The sequence below is a fragment of the Syngnathus leptorhynchus genome, chromosome 1, assembly GCF_054491065.1.
Source record: "Syngnathus leptorhynchus isolate UIUO chromosome 1, UIUO_Slep, whole genome shotgun sequence".
NCBI classification, from domain to species: domain Eukaryota; kingdom Metazoa; phylum Chordata; class Actinopteri; order Syngnathiformes; family Syngnathidae; genus Syngnathus; species Syngnathus leptorhynchus.
This window is the reverse complement of record NC_141195.1, coordinates 5,817,041-5,841,117: the sequence shown is the minus strand read 5'-3', so window position 1 is coordinate 5,841,117 and position 24,077 is coordinate 5,817,041. Positions and strand designations below refer to the sequence as shown.

Genomic DNA, 24,077 nt, shown 5'->3' with positions numbered 1-24,077 from the left:
CATATTCAAAAACAAAACATGAATCAGAAGATTGTGTTTTGACTAGTTTGGGTGCACTGCACATATTATTACAAGGAAAATTTGGGGGTTGACTTCCCCCTTAACGTTTTGAATCCCTATTCTGTACTGTGTCCAGTTGTGTTCCACCTCTTATACGTGTCCAATACTTTAGTTTTGCAGTGGTTTCCTGCCAGTTTGTCCTGAGCTTGGAATTCTAGCTCAAATTCATCTCACCATGATTTCTTAGTTTTTGAATTACTTTTGTATTATTGGATACATTTTTGTTCTCTTGCGTAAGTCAAGGATTTTATGCTGTATTCATTTGTGCCATACTCTTGGGTCCCCTCCTCTGTTAGCTCTTGTTTGTGGTTTCACTATGTGAAACACATGCTCGACTGGCTCGCATAACTCAATGCCCATTAAAGAATATTCAATATTTTTTGGCTTCGAAAAAAAAAATCTTAGGCTGCTTTCACAGGGTCATTGTCCATCTGCACTGAAGCGTTTTGCCATCATTTTTGTTGCTTTTGACTGAATGGGAGCAGATCGAAAAGCACTGTACACCTCACAATTCCACATCTGTCAGCAGTCACATCATTAACACCAATGAAACCATACCATTATTATCCATATAAAGGCGCAAAACATTTGAAATGACCTGGAATTGTGTCCAAGCGCTGGACAAATGCCAGTTTTCTTAATCCAATAGAAAACAATGATTGTTTCCATGTTGTTGTTTTTTAACTGAACATAACATGTGAACGTCATAGTGCAGGATGAAAAAAAGTATGCAAGTCTTTGGATTTAATAACTGGTTGAGCCTCCTTTTGGCAGCAATAACCTCAACCAAACTGTTCCTGCAGTTGCAGATTAGATCAAGAGGAAAATTCCGGTTTCAGTCCATTTTTTGGGGGATGTTTGGTATGAATCGCTCTCTTGAGGTCGTGCATCTACATTGGGAGAATTGACGCATTCTACAAGGAACAATCACACAAACATCCTCACTGTTCAACCACATCTGGGGTTAACATGTCCCAACGAGTCATTACCAGTGATGGGGAAATGAAGCTTCAAATTTGCTTCATGAACCAGTTGTTGCAATTTTTCACTCTTCTAGATTGCACACTATCTTGTCATTTCTTAAACCTTAAAAAAATGGTGCAATCTAGAGATTTAAAAACTGGTTCATGAAGCAAATTTAAAGCTTCGTTCACCAGTCATTACTTTTGTTGCCGCTTTTATGTGACAGATGTAATATTCCCACAGCGAGTTAGTGTGAAGTTGTCTGACATACAGAACGAGTTGAGACCTTCAAACTACTGTTTTGTCATGGACCCTCAGGCGCTGATGTTCTCCACTCTCAAGTGAGATCCTCTTTCATGTTTCGCAGGTCTCCTCATTGTTGCAGCAGGTCGACAACGCACACAGACAGGCTTAACAATCGTGTGAGTGAACACACCAACGCTTGAGGGGGTTCAGGTCATATTTTGTCAGATGTGCGTGTACAGCAAACAGGCAATAAAGTGGAGAAGAAAAGGACTGACACTTTTATCCCGGTTTCGATTAGAAATTGTTCTTTCCTGACACGCCTGTACTATTTAAGGAATGTATTTCCAAACACACTCCTTGTGTGCTTCCAAATAAACAGAAATACCTTCCGAGAAGTATTGACTTCCGTTCCATGTGTATTTTTCTGTGGTGTTTAGAATATTGAACGACAAAAATATGATCCCTGATTAGCAGGGGATAAGACAACAGTAGCCAAAAAAGACCAGTGGTAGAATATTATGTGACGAGATCCAATACAAGCAAAGGTAATATAGCTCAGTTTATAAAAGTAATAAAGTTCAGTTTTGATTTACATTTAGTGAGACAAATATGTAAGGCAAATAAATCTGGTTCTACCCTATCAAATCATCCTTCCATTTATTTTCTATCTAGCTTAACTTTAGTTGGCTTGTGGGTGAGCTGGAGGCTTTCAAAGCTGACTTTGGGGGAGAGGCAGAGTGCACCCTGGAACAGCCGCCGCCATTCAAATGCAGGGCATTCATCATTTAGTGCAGTGTTTGGAGAATCAACAATGATTAAATGGGGATAAATAAAAAGTTGAATTAATAAATGGAAGTATATTTAGAAGTGAGTGAGGAACAAAGCGGCTAACCAATCATGCTGTCTGCTATTGTTGGAAAGCTGCAGGATATTAAATTGCATCTCGCGTGAGTGGAAACAATGTAATTTTCTTTGCAACGATAAATGCCAAGTTTCATGTCTCTTCATCATTTTGAATACCAAGGCCCTGCTGTCATAATAGTCAACTGTGTGTTTGCCCCTCACACAAAGCCATTTGGCGATCGTAAATAAACTTTATGTCTGTGGAGCAGAGAGCAAAAAAATGAAGCATTTCCTACAAGTCATCATGGGCTCATTATCTTTTATTCTCGACAATAAAAAGGAACGGCGGATTTTTCTTAGTTTGTGAAAAGGCAAAAATCAAGCAAAAACAATTTCATCTTTTTTTCCAGCCACCAAGAATACTAACTGTGCTCTTAAGCAAGTTCCCAAAAACAATCCATCAACGACAATGTCTTGGGATTCCCGTGAATAAATAATGAATTTCAAGAAGCAAAGTAAACAATATTCGGGCGTACTAAGTTTTAACAGCAGCACAGCTCATTTCAAAAGACGTATTTGGCCTTGGGTTAGCTCACTGATTATTGTCTGAAGCCATTTGGCAAAGTTGCAGATGTAATGGACATCTATTTATTGTTGTTATGATTACGTAAAATTCCCACACAACAGCTTTGAGTCAGCACTGAACTTCAGCGATGGCGTGGTGCCACTTTGTCAGCACTAATCCTTTTTGATGCCCTTGCAAGTAAAGGAAAGGATGAGGCTTTTTAGTAGACGCTAATGTATGTCAGATAGTTTGTCCGTGCGTCATGAAATACCAAACGTTGAACTGCCCCGTTTTCAGTGAAACACTCGACACCAGATCTTATCTTTAGGTCCTGATGACACCATGACAAATAAAAGCTTTCAGCAACTTGCCCGCCCATATCAAATGTAGTTAAAAGTTTACTCAGTCGTCCAAAATAAAAGACAACTGCAAAAATAATCAAACACGTTTGGAGTTGAAATCCACATAAATGGATATTGACTTCAAGATATTGATTTTTGCATTGTTCGCTTGGAGTTTAATGCTCAGCAGTAAAGTTCCTGACAATTACTTTCACTGTTGAGGGGGCTAATTTGTTAACATTATCCAAAGTTCTTTCACGACGCGCATGTAAATGTAAGGTCATTGTAAATATTACAATACACCTATCATGACAAGGCCATTTATGCTGATGTTCGAGGTCATGTTAAACAAATGAAATCTATCGTTTTTTTGTTTGCACTTTTTTTCCCAATGAATGCGGCACTGAAAATGAGGATGTTTTTATTGCTTTTTTGATCGACAGTTGTGTTAATTAGCATAATAAATAAGTAGAAAACAGTGTAGTTCAGATATGGCTGAACAAATTTGGCAGTCCATCAGTGGCACGACCTCATTTCTTAATCAGGGCCGCCCTCTAGCGGCCAGGAACACGTATTTTTATCTATCTATCTATCTATCTATCTATCTATCTATCTATCTATCTATCTATCTATCTATCTATCTATCTATCTATCTATCTATCTATCTATCTATCTATCTATCTATCTATCTATCTATCTATCTATCTATCTATCTATCTATCTATCTATCTATCTATCTATCTATCTATCTATCTATCTATCTATCTATCTATCTATCTGTCTGTCTGTCTGTCTGTCTGTCTGTCTGTCTGTCTGTCTGTCTGTCTGTCTCTCTGTCTGTCTCTCTGTCTGTCTCTCTGTCTGTCTCTCTGTCTGTCTGTCTGTCTGTCAACACAACCTGTTCTGAGGCTCTCTTTCATCCAAATTCTTCCCTCAACACTTGAGTTATTATCTCATTAGGCATGTTATTCAGACAGACACGCAAATGTGAAGTACAGAGAAACGGGTTGCACCAGTCCTCGCACCCACGCATTAGATACCAGTGGTGAAGACAAGCCAGAGACTGGTGCCTCAGATTTATGACTTGACATGATACAAAAAGATCACATACTCCCACAAAACGAATGATTCCAAGTCCACATACAATTGATTAATTCATCAAATTAAATCTTTTCTAACTAAAAATCAGTGCTAATCCACAAATCTTAAAGTGACATTCCAAAACTCCTGCGAAAACACAAGCTCTACATCCGACATTTGTATCCCAATAAGTGCAATTGTGTTACAAAAAGGAGTTTCCAAGCAATGTACACAGCACAAAATACGTTTTCATTTGTTTCTTTTTAATTCACACCTTCCTGCTTTTCGTCCACTTAATTTATACACTGCCAACTTTCCTCAATACGGTATATTAAAAATACAAACCTTTGCATGTTACCAAAATTCCTGTGGTCAGAAAACAGTTAAATAGGAACCCCTGAGTGCTTAACTGACAGTTTCAGGAGAGAGTGTGTGCAACGGTGTGCATGTTTTGCAATCAAAGTAGCAGATGCTAATGGAGGTATATGCCCATCAAAGCTTATGAGGCAGACTATAAAGCACTTTATGTGACTATCAATACTACTAATGGAAAAACATTAGTGTGAAAGTCCGCTATTCATGGGGCAATGACTGGGCTGGCCCGCAAATCCACAAATAATTGATGCCCATTCAAATGCATTTTTTGACTCTCAAAATTCTTGACCAAGTGGAGATATGCTGCCAATAAGGGTTGACCCCTCCCAAAAAACAAATAAATAAAAATATACATTAAAATTGTTTTTGAACAAACCAAGGTTAATCCACAGGTGCCAAATTGTGAGTATATTATTCTGGTGTTGGGGCAGGTATCAGCACACATGCTTCCTGTAGCTCTGAATATGATGTATACAAGTATAGTAATTGTCTGTATTAGTAATTTAAAGGTCATTGATTTTGTGTAAGGCCTTGGGGACGGGGGGGCTGGTCTGGTTTGTCCCTAATCCGAGTTTCTTCAGAGCTGCATGGCGCTCCACTCCATTTGTATTCTGGGGGCAAATCAGCACGCTGATGCCTTGTGACCGCGGAACCTTGTGAGAGGCTCTCGAATGCTGGAAGGCAGAGAGGGAGGACTCACGTCTCCGAAGGACAGGGCTGGCGGCATGATTGAGGCACCGTTCAACACTAATTCTTTCATGATGATTTAAAGGGTGTCTCGGGCGAAGGCCGGAGTTCTCCACGGCTCCTGACTGGGCACCTGAGACCTTGGTTAACTGCTTGACCAGGTCTGAAGTTGAGCGAGCGGGGGCTTTTCCTGGAGTATAAACTAAACTCTCTGTAGGAGATTGTTTGCGACCTGACGGGAGAAGTCTGGCACGGTCATTGGACCCAGATGACATGGGCAGAATATCTGAGGCAGTAGAGATGGCGCCGGGGGACTCGCTGCCTATGACGCGATACGATGGTGTTAGATTGGATGGACATGGGAGTGACGGAGTGCTTGGAGTTGGAAAATCTGCCCACGACTTTCGGGTTTGTGGGGAAAGCTTATGATTCAGGTCGGGGCGTAAGTCAGTCAGAGAACCTTTGAGCAGCCCGAGCTTCTGGAGGGCCTGGCGGTGGATTCGCTCATGGTCCAACAGATCTCGATCGCCGTTACCAATGGGTGAATTGGATTCTTCTAGTTTTCTCTCCTTTGGTGAGTTGATTGAAATCCTTTTTGGCCTAGGAGCCACAAATGGTGGACTCTCTGGCCCTTTGACTTCATGATGAAAGTGTCCGGGTTGAAGAGACTCCAAAGCAGTGGGAGTGTGACGAACGTCGATCAAAAGCTTGTCTTTAGGTTTCTTGTTAACAGGGGGGCTAGCTGGAGGTCTCTTTTCCAAGGCTCTCTGGTATAAATATTTCAAGTCAATAGGGACTGGCCTGTTGCTCTTGGAGTGAGGGGAGGCTTTGGTGATGTCAGCCCCTGGATGATGCTTTGGTTCAGGCTCTGGATAGGACCTTGGATTGGTCCCTGGATCGGGCTTTAGATAGGGGTTTAGTTTGAGCTTTCGATTAGATTTAGGGTCATCCATGAAGTCAGATGGCGGTGGGATCAGTCCTACATCTAACTCAGGAGTAATGGAAGTGATTGTGTTTGAAGTGTCTCCAAGGGTTCGTAAATACAGTTCATCGGTATGCAAATTACGGATGTTTGAATCAGTGACATTCATAGAAGCTTGACGCTCTTCAGAGGCAGTGGTGAAGTTTGGTTGATAGGTTTGATTCACATAATTCTGCTCAGGTATGTATTCTTCAGTTAACTTGATTAACACAGACTTCCTCACTACTGGACAGCCATCTCCCGGAGTGGAGAAGGTCTCAGATTGACAATCCATTCCAGAGCCTCCATTTAGTCTGGAAATAGCTACAAGACAAATGCACAGTAACAATGTCCTTGTTGACAACAAATTAACAGATGAAAAAACAAAGAAACGAATAATAAATAAATAAAAACATGGTTGTTTTTTTTAAATGTACTGAGATCATTCTTTTACATACCATTGATTTCATTCAGAGCCATTTTGTCTGGGGTTTGTCCAGAGTCTGGTTCGTCATTTGACAATCCACTATCCTCTTGCAACTCCAATGCTTCGAGTGTCTGCTCCAGATACATGAGGCACGCCCTCTCCTCAGGGGATAAGTGCTCCATGCTATCGTCACTCTGCAGACGAATTGACCATACAGTTGGACAAATGTCTCTCTCTCTCCATCTCTCATTATCACATCATGCCGAATCTCACTCTGAAGACATGTATGTGAGGTAAGCTTACAGTTCATGTAAACTAATGAAAAAAAAAAAAACCATTCTCATTGACAAAGGTAAATAAAAAAAAACTAGTGTGCTTAAGAAATTAAGAAAAAAAAAAGGAATTTTTGGGGGGGTAACTCCCGTTTTTTTGTGGTCCTGTATAGGTTTATTAGTTTCAGTTATTTTAAGTTTTTGCGTTTAAATTAGTTTTTTATTCCAATGCATTTTAATGGGCCTCAATTACACATACCGTATTTTCCTGACTATAAGGTGCACCTATAAACCTAAAATTTTCTCAAAAGCCGACAGTGCGCCTTAGAGTCCGGTGCGTCTGATATATGGACCAAATTCCTAAATTTAAACTGGTTCGAAGCATTGTGCCATGAAATCAATCATAAGTGGCCCGCTGAAGACTATGAATCATTATTTTGTGATTATAAAACATGGTGAAAGACTTGCGAAGGGAATCTCAAAAACAGTGAGTAAACAATTGACTCACACAGCCAGAGTTCATACTGATCACACTGTCATGGCTTCCACTGCTGTCCTTATTGCTCAAGCATGCTAAAGCAACACCATCATTCCTCGTGTCACCCATCCGCATTGCACAGGGTACAGTTTTGGAATTGGTTCATCAAGCTTCCGCAGGATCTAAAGTGTTGAGGAGAAAACATTTCATGAGTTTCTTATTGAGCCATACATCTTTAAAGGGACAGGTTTGGATTTCTTGTACTTTTTTACAGCCTGTAATGGTCCTTTTAAGCTTTTGAACTTTGTGTTAATAATATTCTGGAAGGTCCTTTCCCTTTTTGACCCGGGGGTCACAACATTTATGATTTCTAACAATAATTTGAAATATGGACTCGCCCGACCACTGCACACTTTCTCACTTTGTGTCCGCTCAGATGAGCTTGGCCACAAAAAAACCCGGCGACATTTCTGGTTCAATGCAAAGTTTTGGTCTGGATGCTTAGGATTCTCAGAATTTTTCAACATTATCTACCATCAATGATGAAATCAACAAATTCCTTGAAGTCGTACATTGACAAACATTGTTCTTGAAAATGTCCAACCACTTACTCACACGGTGAACCTCACCCTATCCTTTCTTATAAACAACTGAGCCTTTTGGAAAATGCTCTCCAGTGGAATGTCCCAAAAAGGTGTTTTATGAGCATTCCTCAAGATTCCCCATCCGTTTTTTTGGGTTGTATTTTGGAAGGCGATGTGTTATAATAGCATTTACCAGGGTGAACATTTTCAGATTTTTTGAAGTGTATTCAATTGAAAAGTTAAAAGGGATTTGCTAATATTCAGTATTTGTCTAAACTTCAATGTAATTGGGGGTTTTATGGTAACACCTCACATCAGCACATTAAGATGGTTGAGCAGAATAGCCTTTAAATTGTTTTATGGCTGTAGAAAGGAACAGAAGTGACAAAGACATGATTAGAAGTATGAGTGTCCCCCTTTGAAAAGAAATGTCTGCAATCAGGCCTAACGCAATGGTACAAGTAAGCATTTTAACAATACAAAATAATGTTTCACTCCTTTTGATTTGACAATCTGCAGAGCAAAATGAGAAGTTTCAGTCATAGCCAACACCTTTGCGCACAAAAAGTCAACTAGCAGGGTGCACCCACAGCTTAGTTAGGAACTAATAGTGAGTTGGAATGTCACTTGGCTTGCTCAAATGCTTTCATGACAACTAGGACATTAAAGCGAACGCTGTCATTTGCAGTAACTGGGCGTTGAACTTGAAGAACGATAAACATTTGAGAGGATCAGTCAGCAAAATGCCTTGGGAAAAATATTTAAAATATGTGATAGCAAGATGTTAGTCTTAAAATATGTCACAGTTGTGTAACTCACAAACACTGATTAATGATTAAACTCAGTACATTGTCCCCTCATTGGTTTTCAATGGCAAATATTTACAGTTCTTTCATTCGTCGATCCCTCGTAATCAAACAGGTTGCATGTTTCATTAAAAAGCCTTTATAAATGTTTTACATTTGGGTTGAAAATGAGGAAGTGGTGCAGAATGGAAATACAAATAAAACATCTCTCTAGTCGTTCAACAGGAAACATTGAAACTGATGTGCTTTTGACACAAATTGGAACGAGAAGCACGTAAATAAAGGCGGGAAGAAATTAACATTGGAAGCAAGTTGCCAGTGTAGTCAAATAAAATCGGAACTCACCAAAAAGCTTGACGTTAATGTCGGCAGGTTGAGTTGAGCTGTGTGTGTGTGTGTGTGTGTCATTCCATCTCTGAGACTGCACAACCTGCCTCCACTGAAGCTGAGAAAAAAGGTGGGGCACATTGGGCAAAAGTCTCCTATGCTTAGCCAATCAGATTCCTGCCATGGTCACGTGGAGGCAATCAACCTGTCAGACATGTGGCGCTGCTGAAATTTGAATCACGTCTAAATAAACTCCAACAAAGCAAAGCACTCAAAGTGTTTTCATGTTTTGATGTGAATGTATGACAAATCATTTGAGTATTTATTGTTATCAGATTTTATTATCGCCACGTTTAAAGGCAGCTAGTTGAATGAAAGAAAAGAGTAGCGTTTGGTTTCATTGTTGGAGTATTTACTGCCACATGCTCAGTAATGGTACTTGTTTGAGGGGCAAATGCTCTAAAGAAATACTAGTTAATAGAAAGCACTTCACTAATTTTACTAGTGATGCTATTGTCTCGAGACACACCATGCTCGGAGTGACTCATCTCAAAATTCCAGGCCAAATCAATGTCATGTTCCTAAAAATATGACTATTGTGAATCAAAAACCAACAATGACAAATTCTCAAACTGCGCAATTTATTAATTGAACAATCATGAAAATAATCATAAAAAAAAAAAAACACAGGAAGCCCAAGATTATTTACAATATTTTTTTTCTAGTGAGGTCCCTCGTGTTCACTCAACCATAATCACGGGGTGCTTACAATATGTGTAACTTTATAAGACATAGTCCTTTTAATCTCTTTTGACGTAAGTCAAAAATTACATACATACATATTGTACATACATACATACATACATACATATTACATACTGTATAGAGATCTATAAAAACAAAAATCATTCAAGTATCAAAATAAAGACCACTAGTTTCATGTACAATATCACTTGCATCAGATTTGTCCCAAAATATTTTTTTCCGATCCTCAGTGATGTGCAAAGGCAAAACAGGACCACGTTGATGGCCGAAGGTGCCGTCACCAGAGTGTTAAAGACAGTGTACCATAAATTTAACCCCACCGGTGTGACAACGTACCAAATGTAGCAAAACCAAAAGGCTGTACAGTGCTCGACATAAATGAAGTACAGCCACTTTGAAAAGGAAGATTTTGACACATTTCGCAAAAATAATTAGACTCAACCGTGGCTGAATACTTGGACGTAAAAATCACACCCTAGCTAATGGAAGTACCGTCAACAGTGAGAAACATCTTTTCCCTATATTATTTTTGCACTGTAGCAATCAAATCAAATCAAAGAAGTACCGTCCTGCATGGCGGTTTTGGTGAATGATCTCACTCGATTATTTGGGCAAACTAGCAGGGGGACAAATTAAGTTGCTGCATTAATTCCAATGTCCTTAAAAAAAATAAAAATAAAACTACATGGCAACAAGTTCAAACGCCAAAACTGCACCCTGTTACATACCTCAAAAACAGTCTTTGTAGTGTTATGTCTGGTCATTTCAGTTTGGTTACACTAAGAAAGCACTCCGTACAAGATTGCTGATCACAGTTATATATGTTGAGGCTGAGATGATAAGGACAAATTAAATAATGCATCTTTTGCATCTTAAGAAAAGACACAATTAACAAAAATTGTCCTCACTATAAGAAGACATACTTGCGTGGAGCTCGGGTATGCTATGCAACATCGCTGATGGGCAGGAAGAGTAATTGAAGCGATGACGGCTGTGAGGTCGGACCATCTCCAGAGTGGCCATGGTTGGGAATGCTCCTTTTGTCCCCCCACAAAACATCCTACCCATCATGCAACAGGGTTGTCCTTTTACACTGGCTGGGAGGAATGTTTAGCTACAGGGAGGATGACACATGCACACAGTTAAAATAATGTCAAACTACAAGACATTATCACAGTCATTCAGCCCCCCCCCCCCATTTCAAATAAGGCCAAATTGACTTGGAGAGTTCGTGAAAGTGCTTCGATGCTAACCTCCTGAGCTACATGACCGTATCACAGTGTTACGGGATGTTTCTTTGCTTTGGACCTTAACTAACTCCTAACAATTACGGCAGAAAGAACACTTCTAACCTTTACTCAAAGTCGCTTCAAGTGATACATTGAAAAAAACAAAAACAAATTACAGGACCATGGCTTCCATGTGTCGGATATGTGTAACCTCTCAACTGTGGGAAAGCAGTGGGTGGCAAAAGTAAAAGGCTTCAGAGTGGCCATCGCCTGGCAGAGCAGGAAAAGCACCGAGAAAAAAAAAGGTATTTTTCACCAAGAGGCAATACTGAGATTGTTGACCGGGGAGAAAAAAGGAAAAATAGAGAGATGCACGAGTTCAGGGAGCATACAAAGTAGAAGACAGAGGCAACAAGCAGTGAAAAGTGATTGACAGGCTGGCAATAATACCACCTGGAAGAGGATTACATCATTGTTCAAGGTGGGAGGGAGGGGTTGCAGTGAAAGGCACACTGAGGGCGAGGCGAAGGAGAAAAAGCAAGTTCAGATGTCAGAAAGGAGGGAGCGTGGGGGTCCACTCAGAATATGGTGGTCTCATACTTAGTGCTGATTGTACGCTTAGGTTCCTTGGAGTCCACCAGCCACGTGGCGCCGCCCTGCGACTGGGAATTTCCATCCTGTTCCAAAAGGTCGCCCTAGAAACACAAATCAGATTACAGTAAGACTGTTTTTGCATAATGCTACGATTCAGATTCAGCAAATGTATTTATCCCAGCAAGGCAAATGAAAAGAGCTGCCACTAAGGTTAAATCAAGGTTAGCAGACTCGAAACTGTCGCTTAAAATGGAGGAAGGACGTTTCCATAAGGAAGTTGAAGACGTCGCAACAGGAGAGGAGAGGCAGAAATAGTAATGCGAACGTTGTGACCAAGATTTGAGCAGCATGCGACACAGCGCATGATTCTCTTTCGCTCATTAATTAAGACGCCAGTCTGTAAAATATGCATCCCTGAAGTGTTGTTTGTCTCATCCATATTAACTTGCTCACTAATGGCGTCGTGCTAACAGCAGGAAAACATCAACATGGTCAAATTAGAATGATTAGGTTAGCTTCCAGTTTCTCATTCCATTTATGTTTCTGTACTAAATGAATCTACTCACCCCTGACTTTCGAACACTTCCTCGCGGTTTGGCCACAGGTCGGCCTGACTTAGTCTCAATGAGTTCTGGAGCAGAGCCCAAAGGTAGGTGCTGGTGCTGTTTGGTCCGCTGGGCCTGCAGAGCCAGCTGATAGGCCACCTCAAAAGCTTGACCCAGTGTCAGTATGATCTCATAGGTAAGGTTCTAAAAGAGCGTCATCAAAAAAAAGGTGACAAGCTTACTGGTGGGAAAAATTTCCTTTTTTTTTTTTTGCCGAAGCTGTGTTTACTACTTTCCTATCGCAAAGGTTGTTTAGCATGAATTGATTAGAAACTTATGCGTCTTTACCACATCGACAGTGCTGAATACATGACAGTAGTGGTGGTTGGTCTGCAAGTCCTTGGTGATGTAGGCAAATGTGCACAAGTCTTCCGGGTCCTGCGCCGCACATGAAATGTTGCGGATCTCGTGCTCTGCAATGATATTCTGCAGGAAGACGGGAAAAGAAGTCAAATCAAATGTTTTCTGAGCTTTTGATTGGATGAATATATTCTGGAGCTATTATAACAATTTGAAGCATTTTTGCACGGCAGCTGCAACTGGAACAAAAAAATACATTCATAGCGGCATGAATGTTTTTATATCTTATATTTTTATTCATATATTTAGGCCAGGAAGTTAAACTACAGCTGGAACATATTCCCAAGTTTCTAGGCAGTTTGGTTAACACCACCACCTCTCACCGGTAGGTGTCAGTAGAAGACCACCAACAATGACTCACCAAAACCACAACATTGAGCCCAGCTTCAAAGTTACTTTTCAGATGAAGTAGCACGACTAACTGACCTTGCTGGCTGCATCGATGAACTTGACACCTTTGTATGTGATCGAGAGGACAATGATGGGGACTTTTCTCATTTGTTCTGTTGACCTCTGGAAGAAAGAGCAAAAAAAAATAAGTCGTAAGGACATGGAGGCACGTCATAGTGTTGTGCTAAAATGTAGACCGCAGCTCTTGGTACACTTATGAAATTGGTACTGACCCGCATTTTGGCACAGGCGTCCTGAGTGGACTCCGTGCCCCGTAGCTCTTTAATAAGCATGGAACCCAGGTACTGTAACAAAACCCAGATTGTGGTTTGACGCATTGGCCAAGTATTCAACACGAGCATCTTTGCAAGCAGAGAGCTAATAACTCACACTGGCTTCATATGCGCAAGATTCAAAGATGAGCTTCTCAGGCTGGTGATGCCAGCTCTGGACCGGAGCGTACGGCGCCGCCAGGCTTGGCGGCCGAAGAATCAGACGGGATTCCCGGTGCCGCTCCTCTTGGCGTTCCTGAAGAGAAAAAAAATGAGTCATCTGGCAGGTGGGTCTTAAGCGTAGCAAAGGAAAGAGGCTGATGAACGCACATGGGATCGGTGGCGTTCATAGCGTTGTCGTTGGGCGACGTCATAGTCGTTATCTGGCGCTTTCTTCCTCACCGGTTCCCCGGCTGGAAGCAGTGGATCCCTGGACTGAGATGTGGAGGAGTCCATCTGAGCAAGTGACAATGAAGATTGTAATTCTGGGAGGTCTCAGAGCATTTCAATCAAACCAGATTAAACTCGTCTCTTCCACAAAAGGTTGCAATCACCCTGATCTGAGACAACCGAGGTGGCTTAATGGGAGGTTCTTCATAAGGCCTCTCTGCTAATGATGCAATAATGCGCTTCCTGTGACCAAGCAGAGTGATCTTCAGGACCTGAGGAAAACAAGCAGAATCAGAAATTCCAATTCCCACAAAGACATTCATCACAGTCAAGGTTTATCATGCCTACTCACGTTGACAATCTCCAGTTCCCAAAGGTTCTTGACACAGTCCAGAGAGCGGTAACCACTGGCCAGGGAGTTATGGAGGTACTCATTCAGGCCCAGATTCTCCAACCAGGAAGAGAGGGAACTGCTGCCATCACAACCTAGTGCTTTCACCTGCAAGAAGCAAGTCATTACATCATAGCCACAAGAAGAAATATAGCAACGACCAGCAAGCAACTGAATGTGGTTCTTTGGAGTAAAGTTCAGGATGACGTAGTGTCTGTGCTTTATACCTTGGGTAGGGAACGTGCTGCATGCAGGATCTTCTTTCTGTGGCCTGGGTCTGTGATACCGATCTCTCGCAAGTCCTGTTCCTCCATTACATTGCTCCCCTGTAATGTCACAGAAAGAAAAGAAAGTGGATGTGGGGAAATGTGGAAAACCAATTTCCCTGAAAATCAAAAAAGATCCAATTATTTTCATTTAACTGACCCGGTACTGGGGGAGGTCTCCGGGGGGGGGTTTAGTGCCCCTGCGCCACCATCTCTCTAGCTCCGCCAGTGACCGTATTACGTTTTGTATTTCATCTTATTATAAACACCACAAAATGAACTGAAAGCCAGAGGGATCAAGATCTAATGGACGGAACCATACCGAGTCCAAAAGCAAAGTGAAATGAAATATTTGCATATGTTGTATCATCAGACGATGCCCGGGGTGCATTTACAAATTTAATCATGCAAATGGCTCTTCTCTGTCGGGGTAAACATCAGGATGTCTGCAGGTAAATAAAGTACACTTTGCTTTCTTTTCCATCAAGCTTTGTGCTACAGACAACACTCAGCGCTGACAACATTTGTTTTTGTCAAAGTTGCACTTCAAATCAGTCAGTTAGAGCATCCTGCCAGAGCGCTAAATATAGTCGTCTAAACACTGCTATGGATTGACCACTACTTTCAGCCAAGCAAAATAAGAGTCGGCACCTCAGGGTTCGTATTGATCACAACTAGATGCTACCTTTGCAGAAACAAATGTCGATTTCTTCCTAGGTAAGACGTGCAAACCTCTTTCAGGGAGCCACCTGCTGCAAATGGGGGGCCCGCATCAATAGAACATCCAAAGACATATTTAAGTGCAGGGAGCGGCTGACAGTGTGAATGATGAGCCATTTCTGGTTGAGCACGCAATACAACCTTTGAGACCGTGCGTCCTATTGATGGATAGCACAAAAAAGGAACGACACAGTCAATCAATGAGACGGAAAATGCAAGCGTGTCAATCGGCGATGACGACTGAGTGGGGTCGACTAAAACAATTTAAGATTCCTTTTTGGTGACAAGATCAAACCGCCAAAATTGTAGATTGAATGAAGTGATGATTATCACAAACTGTTGTGATTGATTATATTGGGAATTAATAGTTGCTGCTTTTCAGTAAAAGCTTCAGGTTGCCCACATGTTGTTTCACGCCCTTTTTGTCCCCTTTTAACTTTCAAAATGAAATTTCAAATCAAATCAAAATGCATCTCTTGTGCTCTCAGAAGAAATAGTTGCTTGACAATATAAAGTCCATTATCGCAGTAAGGGAAACTGCTGATTGCTGGAAATGACTTGGGGAGCTGGATAGATAATAGCACATACACTGAACATGGATCATTGCATTACTGTCCAACTGCAGATTACCGCTAACTGATACATGGGTGTAGCGGTTGAATTGACTTGACAACAGTTTTAACCCGAGTTCCATCAGCTTATTCAACTTTATTGAAACGGAGGCAGGGAAAAGCCATTAAAAGACACGCACACACTGCGTGCAGGCCAGGAAAACAAAAATATGTTCACTCAAATCATTAAAACCACAATTAGACAAATTAAACATCTATTCATAATTTCAGCTTTCATTCAAAATAATCAAAAATCCATCAAGAGTTTTCAAAATGTGTGTTTTCGTGGACAGATTAGTGCCAGGCGAGTAACTTTGAAGAATCACTTCAGTTACATAAGGCAGTTGGTAACATCAAAGGAAGAAAAAGTCGACTATGTTAAAAAAGGAAAGCGGATTAAAAAGAAATGAATGCTGCAAAACGTATGTAACCTTCCCATCCTCTATTTTGGAACAGAATTCTGCTCTCAGAAAATGCAATCCAACATAATAAGAGAACAGAACACTAAAGTCACCAAATTAGAAAAGAACTGCAGGCACTCACCATGTAATGAAGGTCATCAAAACCGTTGAGGAGTAGCTTGCTTTCATACTGAGGCAACCCCAGCAGTTCCAGCCAATCTCCCACGGGCTGCTGCAGCAGTCGGACAGAGGCACCTGGCGACAGCGGAACACGCTTCAGCAGTGAGAAACCATTTAGCCGGTAACAGCGGCACGCTGAGGATGACATGTGACATAACCACATCATCTTCGACCAGCAGTGCCGAGCACACCGGCAACAGGACGGCGTAGGAGACAGTGTCCTCTGCGGGCAGGCGGCCAGCTCCCGCGGGGCGGCGGGGACTGAGCCACAGTTTCCAAAGACGGACTTAAACGTCCCCGTTCTAAGTGGCAGAGACGATTGTGGAATCGATGAGAGCTGGTTGACTACCATTGAATTAGTCGTCGTTATGATTCAGGAAGATGAGAGCACAAAAAGTTTCGATTCATCAGTTGGTAAGGTTCAAAAGTGGGCGACAGCAAGCCGCCAACAATGCCAATTATTAGATTAAAATTTTTTAAATGTACATCTTCAATTTGTTCAAAACCAACCCCCACTGGTGATGATACCATCAAATAAATCCATCAATAGAAAAAAGCTCCAAAACAAACTGGAATTCTCCAGTCGAAGGTCCAGTCAGTCACTTGGACAGCAGTAAAAGGGAGAAACAAAAATGCACTCTCACAGGAGGGGCTGTGCTAAGTCAGCTCATTTCGACAAGACTCCTTTCTGCCTTTTCCCAGAGCTAATGGTTGAGGTAGTGTCTGTATTTCTTTCTGGTGATGTCTCCCTCCCCTCCTTATCAACTCTCTCTCTCCTCTCCCTCTCTCTTGCAAACTCTTGAGTGTTGCTCTTCCAATGTCAGCCTGAAGGCGGTGGGTCAATTTTGTGTCAATGGGAGGCAACCTTCATCCTTATTAACTTGAACTTTTTTGTTCTGGTCATTTTCTTCTCCCCGACACCCTTTTTTTTTTTGTTTTTATCCTGACAGAAATCAGTTGAGTAAGCAACAGGCCAATCAAACACCAGAATTGACCAGACAAAATTGAAAAAAATGCCAACCTAGCACAGAACCTCTTCTGCTTTGATTGTGGCCAAGATGCGAGTGCTCGGATGAAAGCTTAAGCTTTGATGCACACAGCAGAGTTAAGAGCGCAACATAAAGGAGGGAGGGGGAGAGAGAGAGAGACAGAGAGAGAGACAGAGAGACAGAGAGATAGAGAGAGAGAGTGCCAGTGATGTGCAGGCGCCGACTGATTGACTGCAGTGCTCTCATCTTTCCTCAAGCCTACAAAGGAAGATGAGCTCATCCCCTGACATGAGTAATGCTTAATAATTAAACAGGTCCCTCCTGTACGTGGCATAACAAACAAGGAATATAGAATGACACAATATGCTGAAGGGAGAGTCAGGTATTTTATTGTTTGGTTGAGAGGGCAAATCTGTAAACCAGAGGTTCATTTGAAATAGTCAAAAGTTGAAAGGAGAAAGGGATTTGAAATGTGGAGATGCATTGGCAGACTCGAGCGGAATAAAACTCAGTCAAAGACACACAAATGTGATTTGCTGCTTTCTAAAAGAAACTAAAAAAATAAACCTAATGCACCTCTTTCTGTTCATTGTGTAAGATGCCTATTATTCTCACGAGGTAACACTGAGGTCCCGAAAAATGCAATTTAACTAAGGCTGAAACAAAGAGGGCGATACTCAAATGTATTTTTTCTCTATTGTCCCTTTCAGCTCCTGCTAAGCAAATTAGCATCTGGTTTGTCAACGTTACTGGTACCTTAATGTTTCTCAAGATACAAGGCATTGCCCCTCCCTTTTGCGTTGCTTGTAAAAATGTGACTTGGCTCCATCCATTCAACCACTAGATGGAGTCAGCAAACTTCACACCATCTAATCAGTGAAAGTACATGCAACTTCACAGGTAATGAATATTCATAATAATAATGGCCATACTGTACCTGGCGTCGCGTATTGCTGATCTCGGGAAAAGTCGATGCCAGCACCGATCAGCGTCATGATCTTCTCGATCTAAGGACACAAGCACAAGAGGGTCATTATGCATCTGGAGGATCAATTGGCGTTTCTCCTCCACCAACCACCAGAAATGAAAAAAAGCCTGCATGCCTCAAATAAACAAATATAAGAATCTTTGTATTTTTGGCAAAGAAGAATACATTCATGTCTTGCATTGTGTAGTTTTGAGTTACATTGTTGGGACTCATTCTAAAAAAAACAACCAAACGTGTGGCTTGAAAAAAGAAACGTCGACCAGCACAAGCCCTTGCAGTATGTCCATGCATCGCAGCGCAATGCATGAGAACTCTTCCAGTCGTCAAGCATACGAGCTTCAGTAAGCAACACTTGTTTAATATTTAATGAATACACAAATATTTCATCCCTGTTTCATCTTCTTTGCTCCTCTGTAAAAAATAAAGCATACTGTCTAAATTTATTTGTTCTTTTATAACAAAACATATTGCAAAAAAAAAACAGTAAAAACTTTTCTTAGGTACACAATGGAATCTTTTCAATCTTGTACCACACCTTTAAAGTGTGAATTGAATAAATTCCATTTTGAGTCATACTTGATGTCACGGATTTAGTTTGAATGATCAAGCAGTGTTCTCAAGCTTTGTCACAAAAAAAAGAAGAAGTCATTTCTATAAAACAGAAGAGCAAAGATGCAATGCAAACCAGTCTTGGCGGATAATATCAATAATTCCAAACATATCTGTGAACCTCTAAAAGAAACCAATTTAACTTCCACAAACAAGGCCTCTGAAGGAAAGAGAACCGAATCCCAAGAGAACCAGAAAAATATTAAAAAGCATCAACATCTTACGCTGTCATAGGAATTAGATCCTGGCGCTTTTGTACTGGGAGAGGACATCAGTGTCTGCTGAGAGAGAATCCAGACTGGGTTTTCATTTTTCCCATGCGATTCCTACACTCAAGTGTGCCGAGGCTTAAGAACGATCCTTTCTGCAAATTCCCGAAATAAAACTGTACATACAGAAAACTGTGCAAAATCGAACTCAACCTTCCTGGGAATGAAATTTTAAAATGGGAGTTGGGTGAATTGTGGGAAAATCTGCCTATGAACAAGGACATACAATAGATGGGGGGGGGGTAAAAGTCACCGGCGAGGTTAAGGTCAACAGCTGAAAAGCCAGCCGGGGCAGGAGACGGCGAGCATGGGATTAAAAGCGAAGGAAACTCATTCATCAAGCGTCTCACAGCAGGATTGCTGTTAGGATGACTGCACAGCATAACTTGGCTACTACGTTATTGTTCATTAATAGACTCAAACGAGATGAGGCGGAGATTTAGGCACAAGGAGAGTTGGATGCTTTTCAAGGTGAAACAAGGTGGTAGCACGGATAGAGCGCACAAACCAAAAAGCTTTAAATTGGGAAACTGGCGCGCACACACTGGGCTTGGATGGAAATTAAGGACTAGCAAATGACGTCAAGGAGAACGAGTGCATCACAGTAGCAAGCGGGTGTCAGCACCTCAATGGCACACAGGAGCAAAGCACCGTCAGCAATCCCGTCAACGAGTCCAATGATAGTCCAATGTCATGCTCACTATTTTACAAACAAGGTTCCTTCTGCAGATTGAAAATCCCTTCACCATCAAATCCTGTTTGGTTAAAAAGTGAAAAGCATTCATTTCTGGGGAACACAATATTTGTTGAATTAGGTCTGACAGCTTTATTAAACTAACTTTTGGGAGCGGAATCCAAAAGTGATCTCAGTTTTTCTTGGTCACGTCAGGTTTTTGAGCTATAGGATCCACGTTTACTTCAAAAGTATGAAATAAATGTGTATGTATGAAAATACAACACTAAGATGCTAACACGAAATAGAACTTAGAATAGTATGCCCTTGGTGAGTATAAGCTCGCACTAATCGTCTTAATTCCTGCTATGCTAGCTTTCTGTTTGCAGATATTGGTAGTACTGATGTATTGGGAGCCGTCTCATTTGTGACTATGACTAATAAGCTGGCAAATCTTACCACAGCTGGAATTTTGCTTATCTGGTGTTTACTAGGGGGCAAAAAATACTTGACGTGCTAGAAACCCACTGACGGCAAATTTGTAAATAGGAATAAAAATGTAACTCAAAATCATTTTATAAAATGCTCCAAAGTATTATTTGGGTTTTTTTTGTCCGGGAGGAGTATGTCACAGTAAGTGCCTTTCAGGCATCATACATTTTGGAAATCAAACTTTAGTTTGTATAAATTGTAACAAAAAGGTTTTTAAACCATTTGGACACTAAATAATTATTCTGGAGTAAGAATCTTGTGTTATAGCAACAATCTACTACTTGCCTTGTTGTAACATGAAGCTACAATTGAAATAATTTCAAACAAAAAAAGTAAAATACTGGAGTTATTTACTTCGGAAAACAAGCCTCCAACAGGGAATCAATACTCACAAAAGCAGGCTTCATAGCAGGGTCTTAACGGATGACATTCAAAAGTGACGTTGGTGGGGGGGAAAGTGTCCCTGTCCCTCAGTCTCCCTGCCTCTCCTCCCATCTGTGCATTTCACATCGTGTCCCCCAGATTGTCGTCTTCAATCTGAACCCACGGACCAATCCGAGGCCACATTGGCATGCACGTTACATACCAATGCACATGCATTCAGAGCGCCTGAGATAGGCCAAGACCTCATGCAAGTCAAATACGCTTGTCTTTAGAATCCACCAAAGCAAAAAAAAAAAAAAAAAGATTTTTGGAAATTGGACAATGCGTGGGGGCACTCTATTCCAAATAGAGTAGGTCCAAAATAGGATTTCAACAAACAAGCTTGAGCTAACACTTCATTGGCAGGCGAAGAAATTTGTAGAAATCAAATCTTGCCGCACAAGATTGAAAAAAAAGTGCACGAATGGATTGAACGTGTGAAGAAGTACCACAACAAGATTTTTAAAATGGTGAGGAATAACTTGAAAAAACTGCAGTGCTTGACTGGTCCTCTGTGCAGCTTTTGCAAAAAAATAAATAAAAAAAAGGGATGAGCAAAGCTGAAGGAAGATGTCTACCGTCTCTTCTTTCTGAATCTTAATTTACAAATCGCCGCCTGTCGTCTTATTTCCTCAGCTTCTCTCCGTGTTTATCCCCGTATCCTTGTTCTGGCTAATCTCCAGATTGAACATCAACATGCTGAAGGAGATTGACGGTGTGTTTACTTTGAATATATAGCACACAATAGCCTAGCAAAATGAAGCTGTAAAGAAATATAAAATCAAAGTTGGCTTTAAACTAAGGATACATTATATTACAAAACAACCCTATGGTTTAAAGCTTTGTGGCTAAGACTTTTGTCTGCGTCAAGTTGACTAAACAGCAGTAGCTTTGTGCAGGGGGATGGGGGGGCGGGGCTTAAGTAACAAGTGTGTTCAAGCTTCTACATTGTGACACTTTTATAACACGGCAGTGAAATGACAGCCACTGTTTAAAATGTAGTCACGTTAATATTTTGCATTCTCTACTTGGTCAAATTTGGTAGCACTGCATTCAGCCAGCGTTTTGAAAATTCATTCAAGGTAGTTTGATTGCAGTGATATTTTTGGATGACTATTTTTTTTTTATGTCAGTACAATGAGATCGAAACAATATTAAACTTACCTCATCCCATTCTGAGGTGAACGACGGCGATTTCTCGAGCCTTTTCTTCCCACTGCTACAATTCGAAACCGATTCACTTCGGTTTCCCAGTCCTCCGTCTTCCTCACTCGGGGGCGACACGAGCAAATCCGAGTCGGACTTGGAGAGGCTGCGGGCCAGCTTCAGGTCCCCAGGAGGACGCATCCTACCAGATACTGCGCCCGAGTCCCTGGGCTCCTTGTTCACAGTTGCATAAATGGCTTTTGGATCACAGTCGGTCAGGATGGCAGCCATACTGGGCCGGCTCGGTGCAGTTGAAACAGCTCGCTCTTTGGTTTTGGCTCTCGTCTGCGGCTGGCTCTGACCAGGTGACGGGACACCTGGAATTCTGAACGGCTGCTCGCTGCAATCAAACACTGGAGAAGATCCGTGCAGAAGGCCAGTGAACTGCTCCGGGATACCTGCACCCTGATCCGGGCTGAGCTGGGAGTTATCTAGACAGAGAAAAACATCACAAGGTCAGCAAGGAGGGGAGAGCTTTTTTTTGGGAGGGCTGCAAGTGGATGGAAGACTGAGCGTCAGATCCTCGGGGCAGGGCTCATAAGAAACCGCCCACGCGGGCGCTGAAACAGTTTTGTAATTGTTTCCTAGCAGGGGTGATGGAGAGAGGTGGGGGCGGGTTGTTGGAGGAGAAGAAGACAGCCGGCATATGTTTGCGAGAGAAATTTCAAGATTCCACACCCGCTTCGCGGCAAGCTGATGACAAGCTGCCTGAATATGAGCCATTTGGTTTGTCTGTTGTTTTCCCTTACAGGGTCACGACAAACACTCCTCCAAACGACATACGTATAAAACGCAGAAGGGAAATGAATGAAGACTCACCGAGGGGAGTTCCACTTTAAAGAGGGAGCCTTCTCCAACAAAAACAACTGCGCAATGAGACTGCTGCATAGCAAGTGTAATTAAAAACAATTACATTTCCCTCCTCCCTCCCCAAAGGAATTACAGCCACATAAGTAAGCCCCTTTTTCCTCCAACAAATCCACCACACAGCTTGGCTTTGCTTTAAAGAGGTATAAACACGTTTTTCTCTCCAAACTTGGGCGCTGCTGTGTCGTGTGCTGTTGTCCGCCTGTCTGACTGGTAGCTCTCTGTGTTTTCTGAATTCTAATTCTGGACTCGGATGAAGGCTCAGGAATGGTAATTTGAATCGCCCCCCATCCTCGGTGGCCAGACTTGAGGTAATTAGCACAGTGACACATGCAGAGAGAGGGGAATGGACTGTCTCTGGCAGGGTCATGGGGTCAGCGTGTTTGGTGACAGGGAAACTGGGGCAGTGGTCACAAGGGGGAGGAAGAAAGAAAAAAAAAAAAAAAAAAAAAAAAAAAAAAAGCAAGGGCAGGTAGGTCGTTATTTCAAAACAGACAAAGTTGCATTGCCTTTTCTGTTGGCTGACAACACCTTGAACTCTTGTCATGCACTGCCAAATATTTGAAGTATGGGAGGGTTAATGTGGAATAAAAGAGGTGAGCGGTTGGACGGTGCACATATGTCGGGATCCTCGCCAAACTCGAAGCAGCGTGAACGCCCTCCGAGCGCTGCTTTCCACAATATCGCAACCGGTTAACGCCCACCGTCCACCTCTGCTCATCTTAAGACTTTGTTAGAGAGCACGACTTGATATTATAGCGGCTCATGTGCTCTAGATGAGGTCACTACAGATGTGGAGGACGTGTTTCCTTTGGCGCAGCAAGCACCGTGTTTCAATGATGATGTCATGTTTGCTTTACAGAAACAGATGCAACGGTGCCAACGATCGTTCCGCATCGTTGCATCTCCTGACCGGACTTAGCTATTTGTGAAGGGCAAAATCAGCGACATATCGACTTGCTTTCAGTTGATTTGCATTTTCATATTTTGCCTACAGTAGGGGAAGAATTATTTCTTCATGGCTGTTTGAACTTTATGCAGAGCAGTTCATTCCTACAGGGAACAATATTGAGTTTGTGACTTGTGATATGCACAAGTATCGCTGACTATGCATTTATCCTCCACCTGCTACATGCTGAGTGTACAGAGGTCTGCTTCACAGGACGACGAGTAATCAGATCTGCCTTATACACAGCAAAAGTCACGCCCCCATGAGCAAAATGAAATAGTTCTACTGAGACAGCTGGTTTGGATTTCATTATGGCAAGAAAGTTGTGCCTTCAATTTGCTGGGGTGCGTCAAGTCGAGGGGACCACTGAGGGAAAAACATATTTTTGTATCAGAACCAGAATTGGCCATTTATTGGTTGTCA

The 24,077-nt window shown here is 41.8% G+C and overlaps 2 protein-coding genes across 5 annotated transcripts in view; both read right to left on the bottom strand.

The window, feature by feature from the left end:
* Window positions 1-4,340: 4,340 nt before the first annotated feature.
* Window positions 4,341-9,161, bottom strand: LOC147061563 (specifically androgen-regulated gene protein). Its single transcript, XM_085927689.1, has 4 exons — window positions 9,034-9,161; window positions 7,329-7,480; window positions 6,580-6,742; window positions 4,341-6,445 (listed from the first exon to the last, which is right to left on the bottom strand). Exons 2-4 carry the CDS (start codon window positions 7,431-7,433, stop codon window positions 4,977-4,979), a joined length of 1,737 nt encoding a protein of 578 aa, XP_085783815.1. The 5' UTR covers window positions 7,434-7,480; window positions 9,034-9,161; the 3' UTR covers window positions 4,341-4,976.
* Window positions 9,162-9,637: 476 nt separating this feature from the next.
* Window positions 9,638-24,077, bottom strand: part of anks1aa (ankyrin repeat and sterile alpha motif domain containing 1Aa) — a 31,641-nt gene continuing 17,201 nt past the window's right edge. For 2 of the 4 annotated variants that reach the window (XM_085902661.1, XM_085904252.1), the window contains 13 exons: window positions 21,797-22,269; window positions 18,116-18,185; window positions 16,152-16,264; window positions 14,239-14,337; window positions 13,973-14,119; window positions 13,785-13,892; window positions 13,561-13,686; window positions 13,349-13,486; window positions 13,192-13,263; window positions 12,995-13,081; window positions 12,497-12,634; window positions 12,170-12,352; window positions 11,006-11,704 (listed from right to left, as the gene is read on the bottom strand). In XM_085902661.1, the coding sequence (XP_085758787.1) occupies window positions 11,588-11,704; window positions 12,170-12,352; window positions 12,497-12,634; window positions 12,995-13,081; window positions 13,192-13,263; window positions 13,349-13,486; window positions 13,561-13,686; window positions 13,785-13,892; window positions 13,973-14,119; window positions 14,239-14,337; window positions 16,152-16,264; window positions 18,116-18,185; window positions 21,797-22,269 (1,871 nt within the window). In that variant the 3' untranslated portion in view covers window positions 11,006-11,587. Of the gene's footprint in view, window positions 10,895-11,005; window positions 11,705-12,169; window positions 12,353-12,496; window positions 12,635-12,994; window positions 13,082-13,191; window positions 13,264-13,348; window positions 13,487-13,560; window positions 13,687-13,784; window positions 13,893-13,972; window positions 14,120-14,238; window positions 14,338-16,151; window positions 16,265-18,115; window positions 18,186-18,999; window positions 19,057-21,796; window positions 22,270-24,077 lie in introns of those variants that run through there. The other 2 variants (XM_085903405.1, XM_085904895.1) reach the window with 2 other exon arrangements.

Coding starts and splice junctions, on each gene's coding strand:
- LOC147061563 (XM_085927689.1), bottom strand. CDS start 7,433: ATGCGGATGGGTGACACGAGGAATGATGGTGTTGCTTTAGCATGCTTG. Junction 6,743..7,328: donor TCAGTATGAACTCTGGCTGT/GTGAGTCAATTG, acceptor ATTCGTCTGCAG/AGTGACGATAGCATGGAGCA. Junction 6,446..6,579: donor GGCTCTGAATGAAATCAATG/GTATGTAAAAGA, acceptor TTTGTCTTGTAG/CTATTTCCAGACTAAATGGA.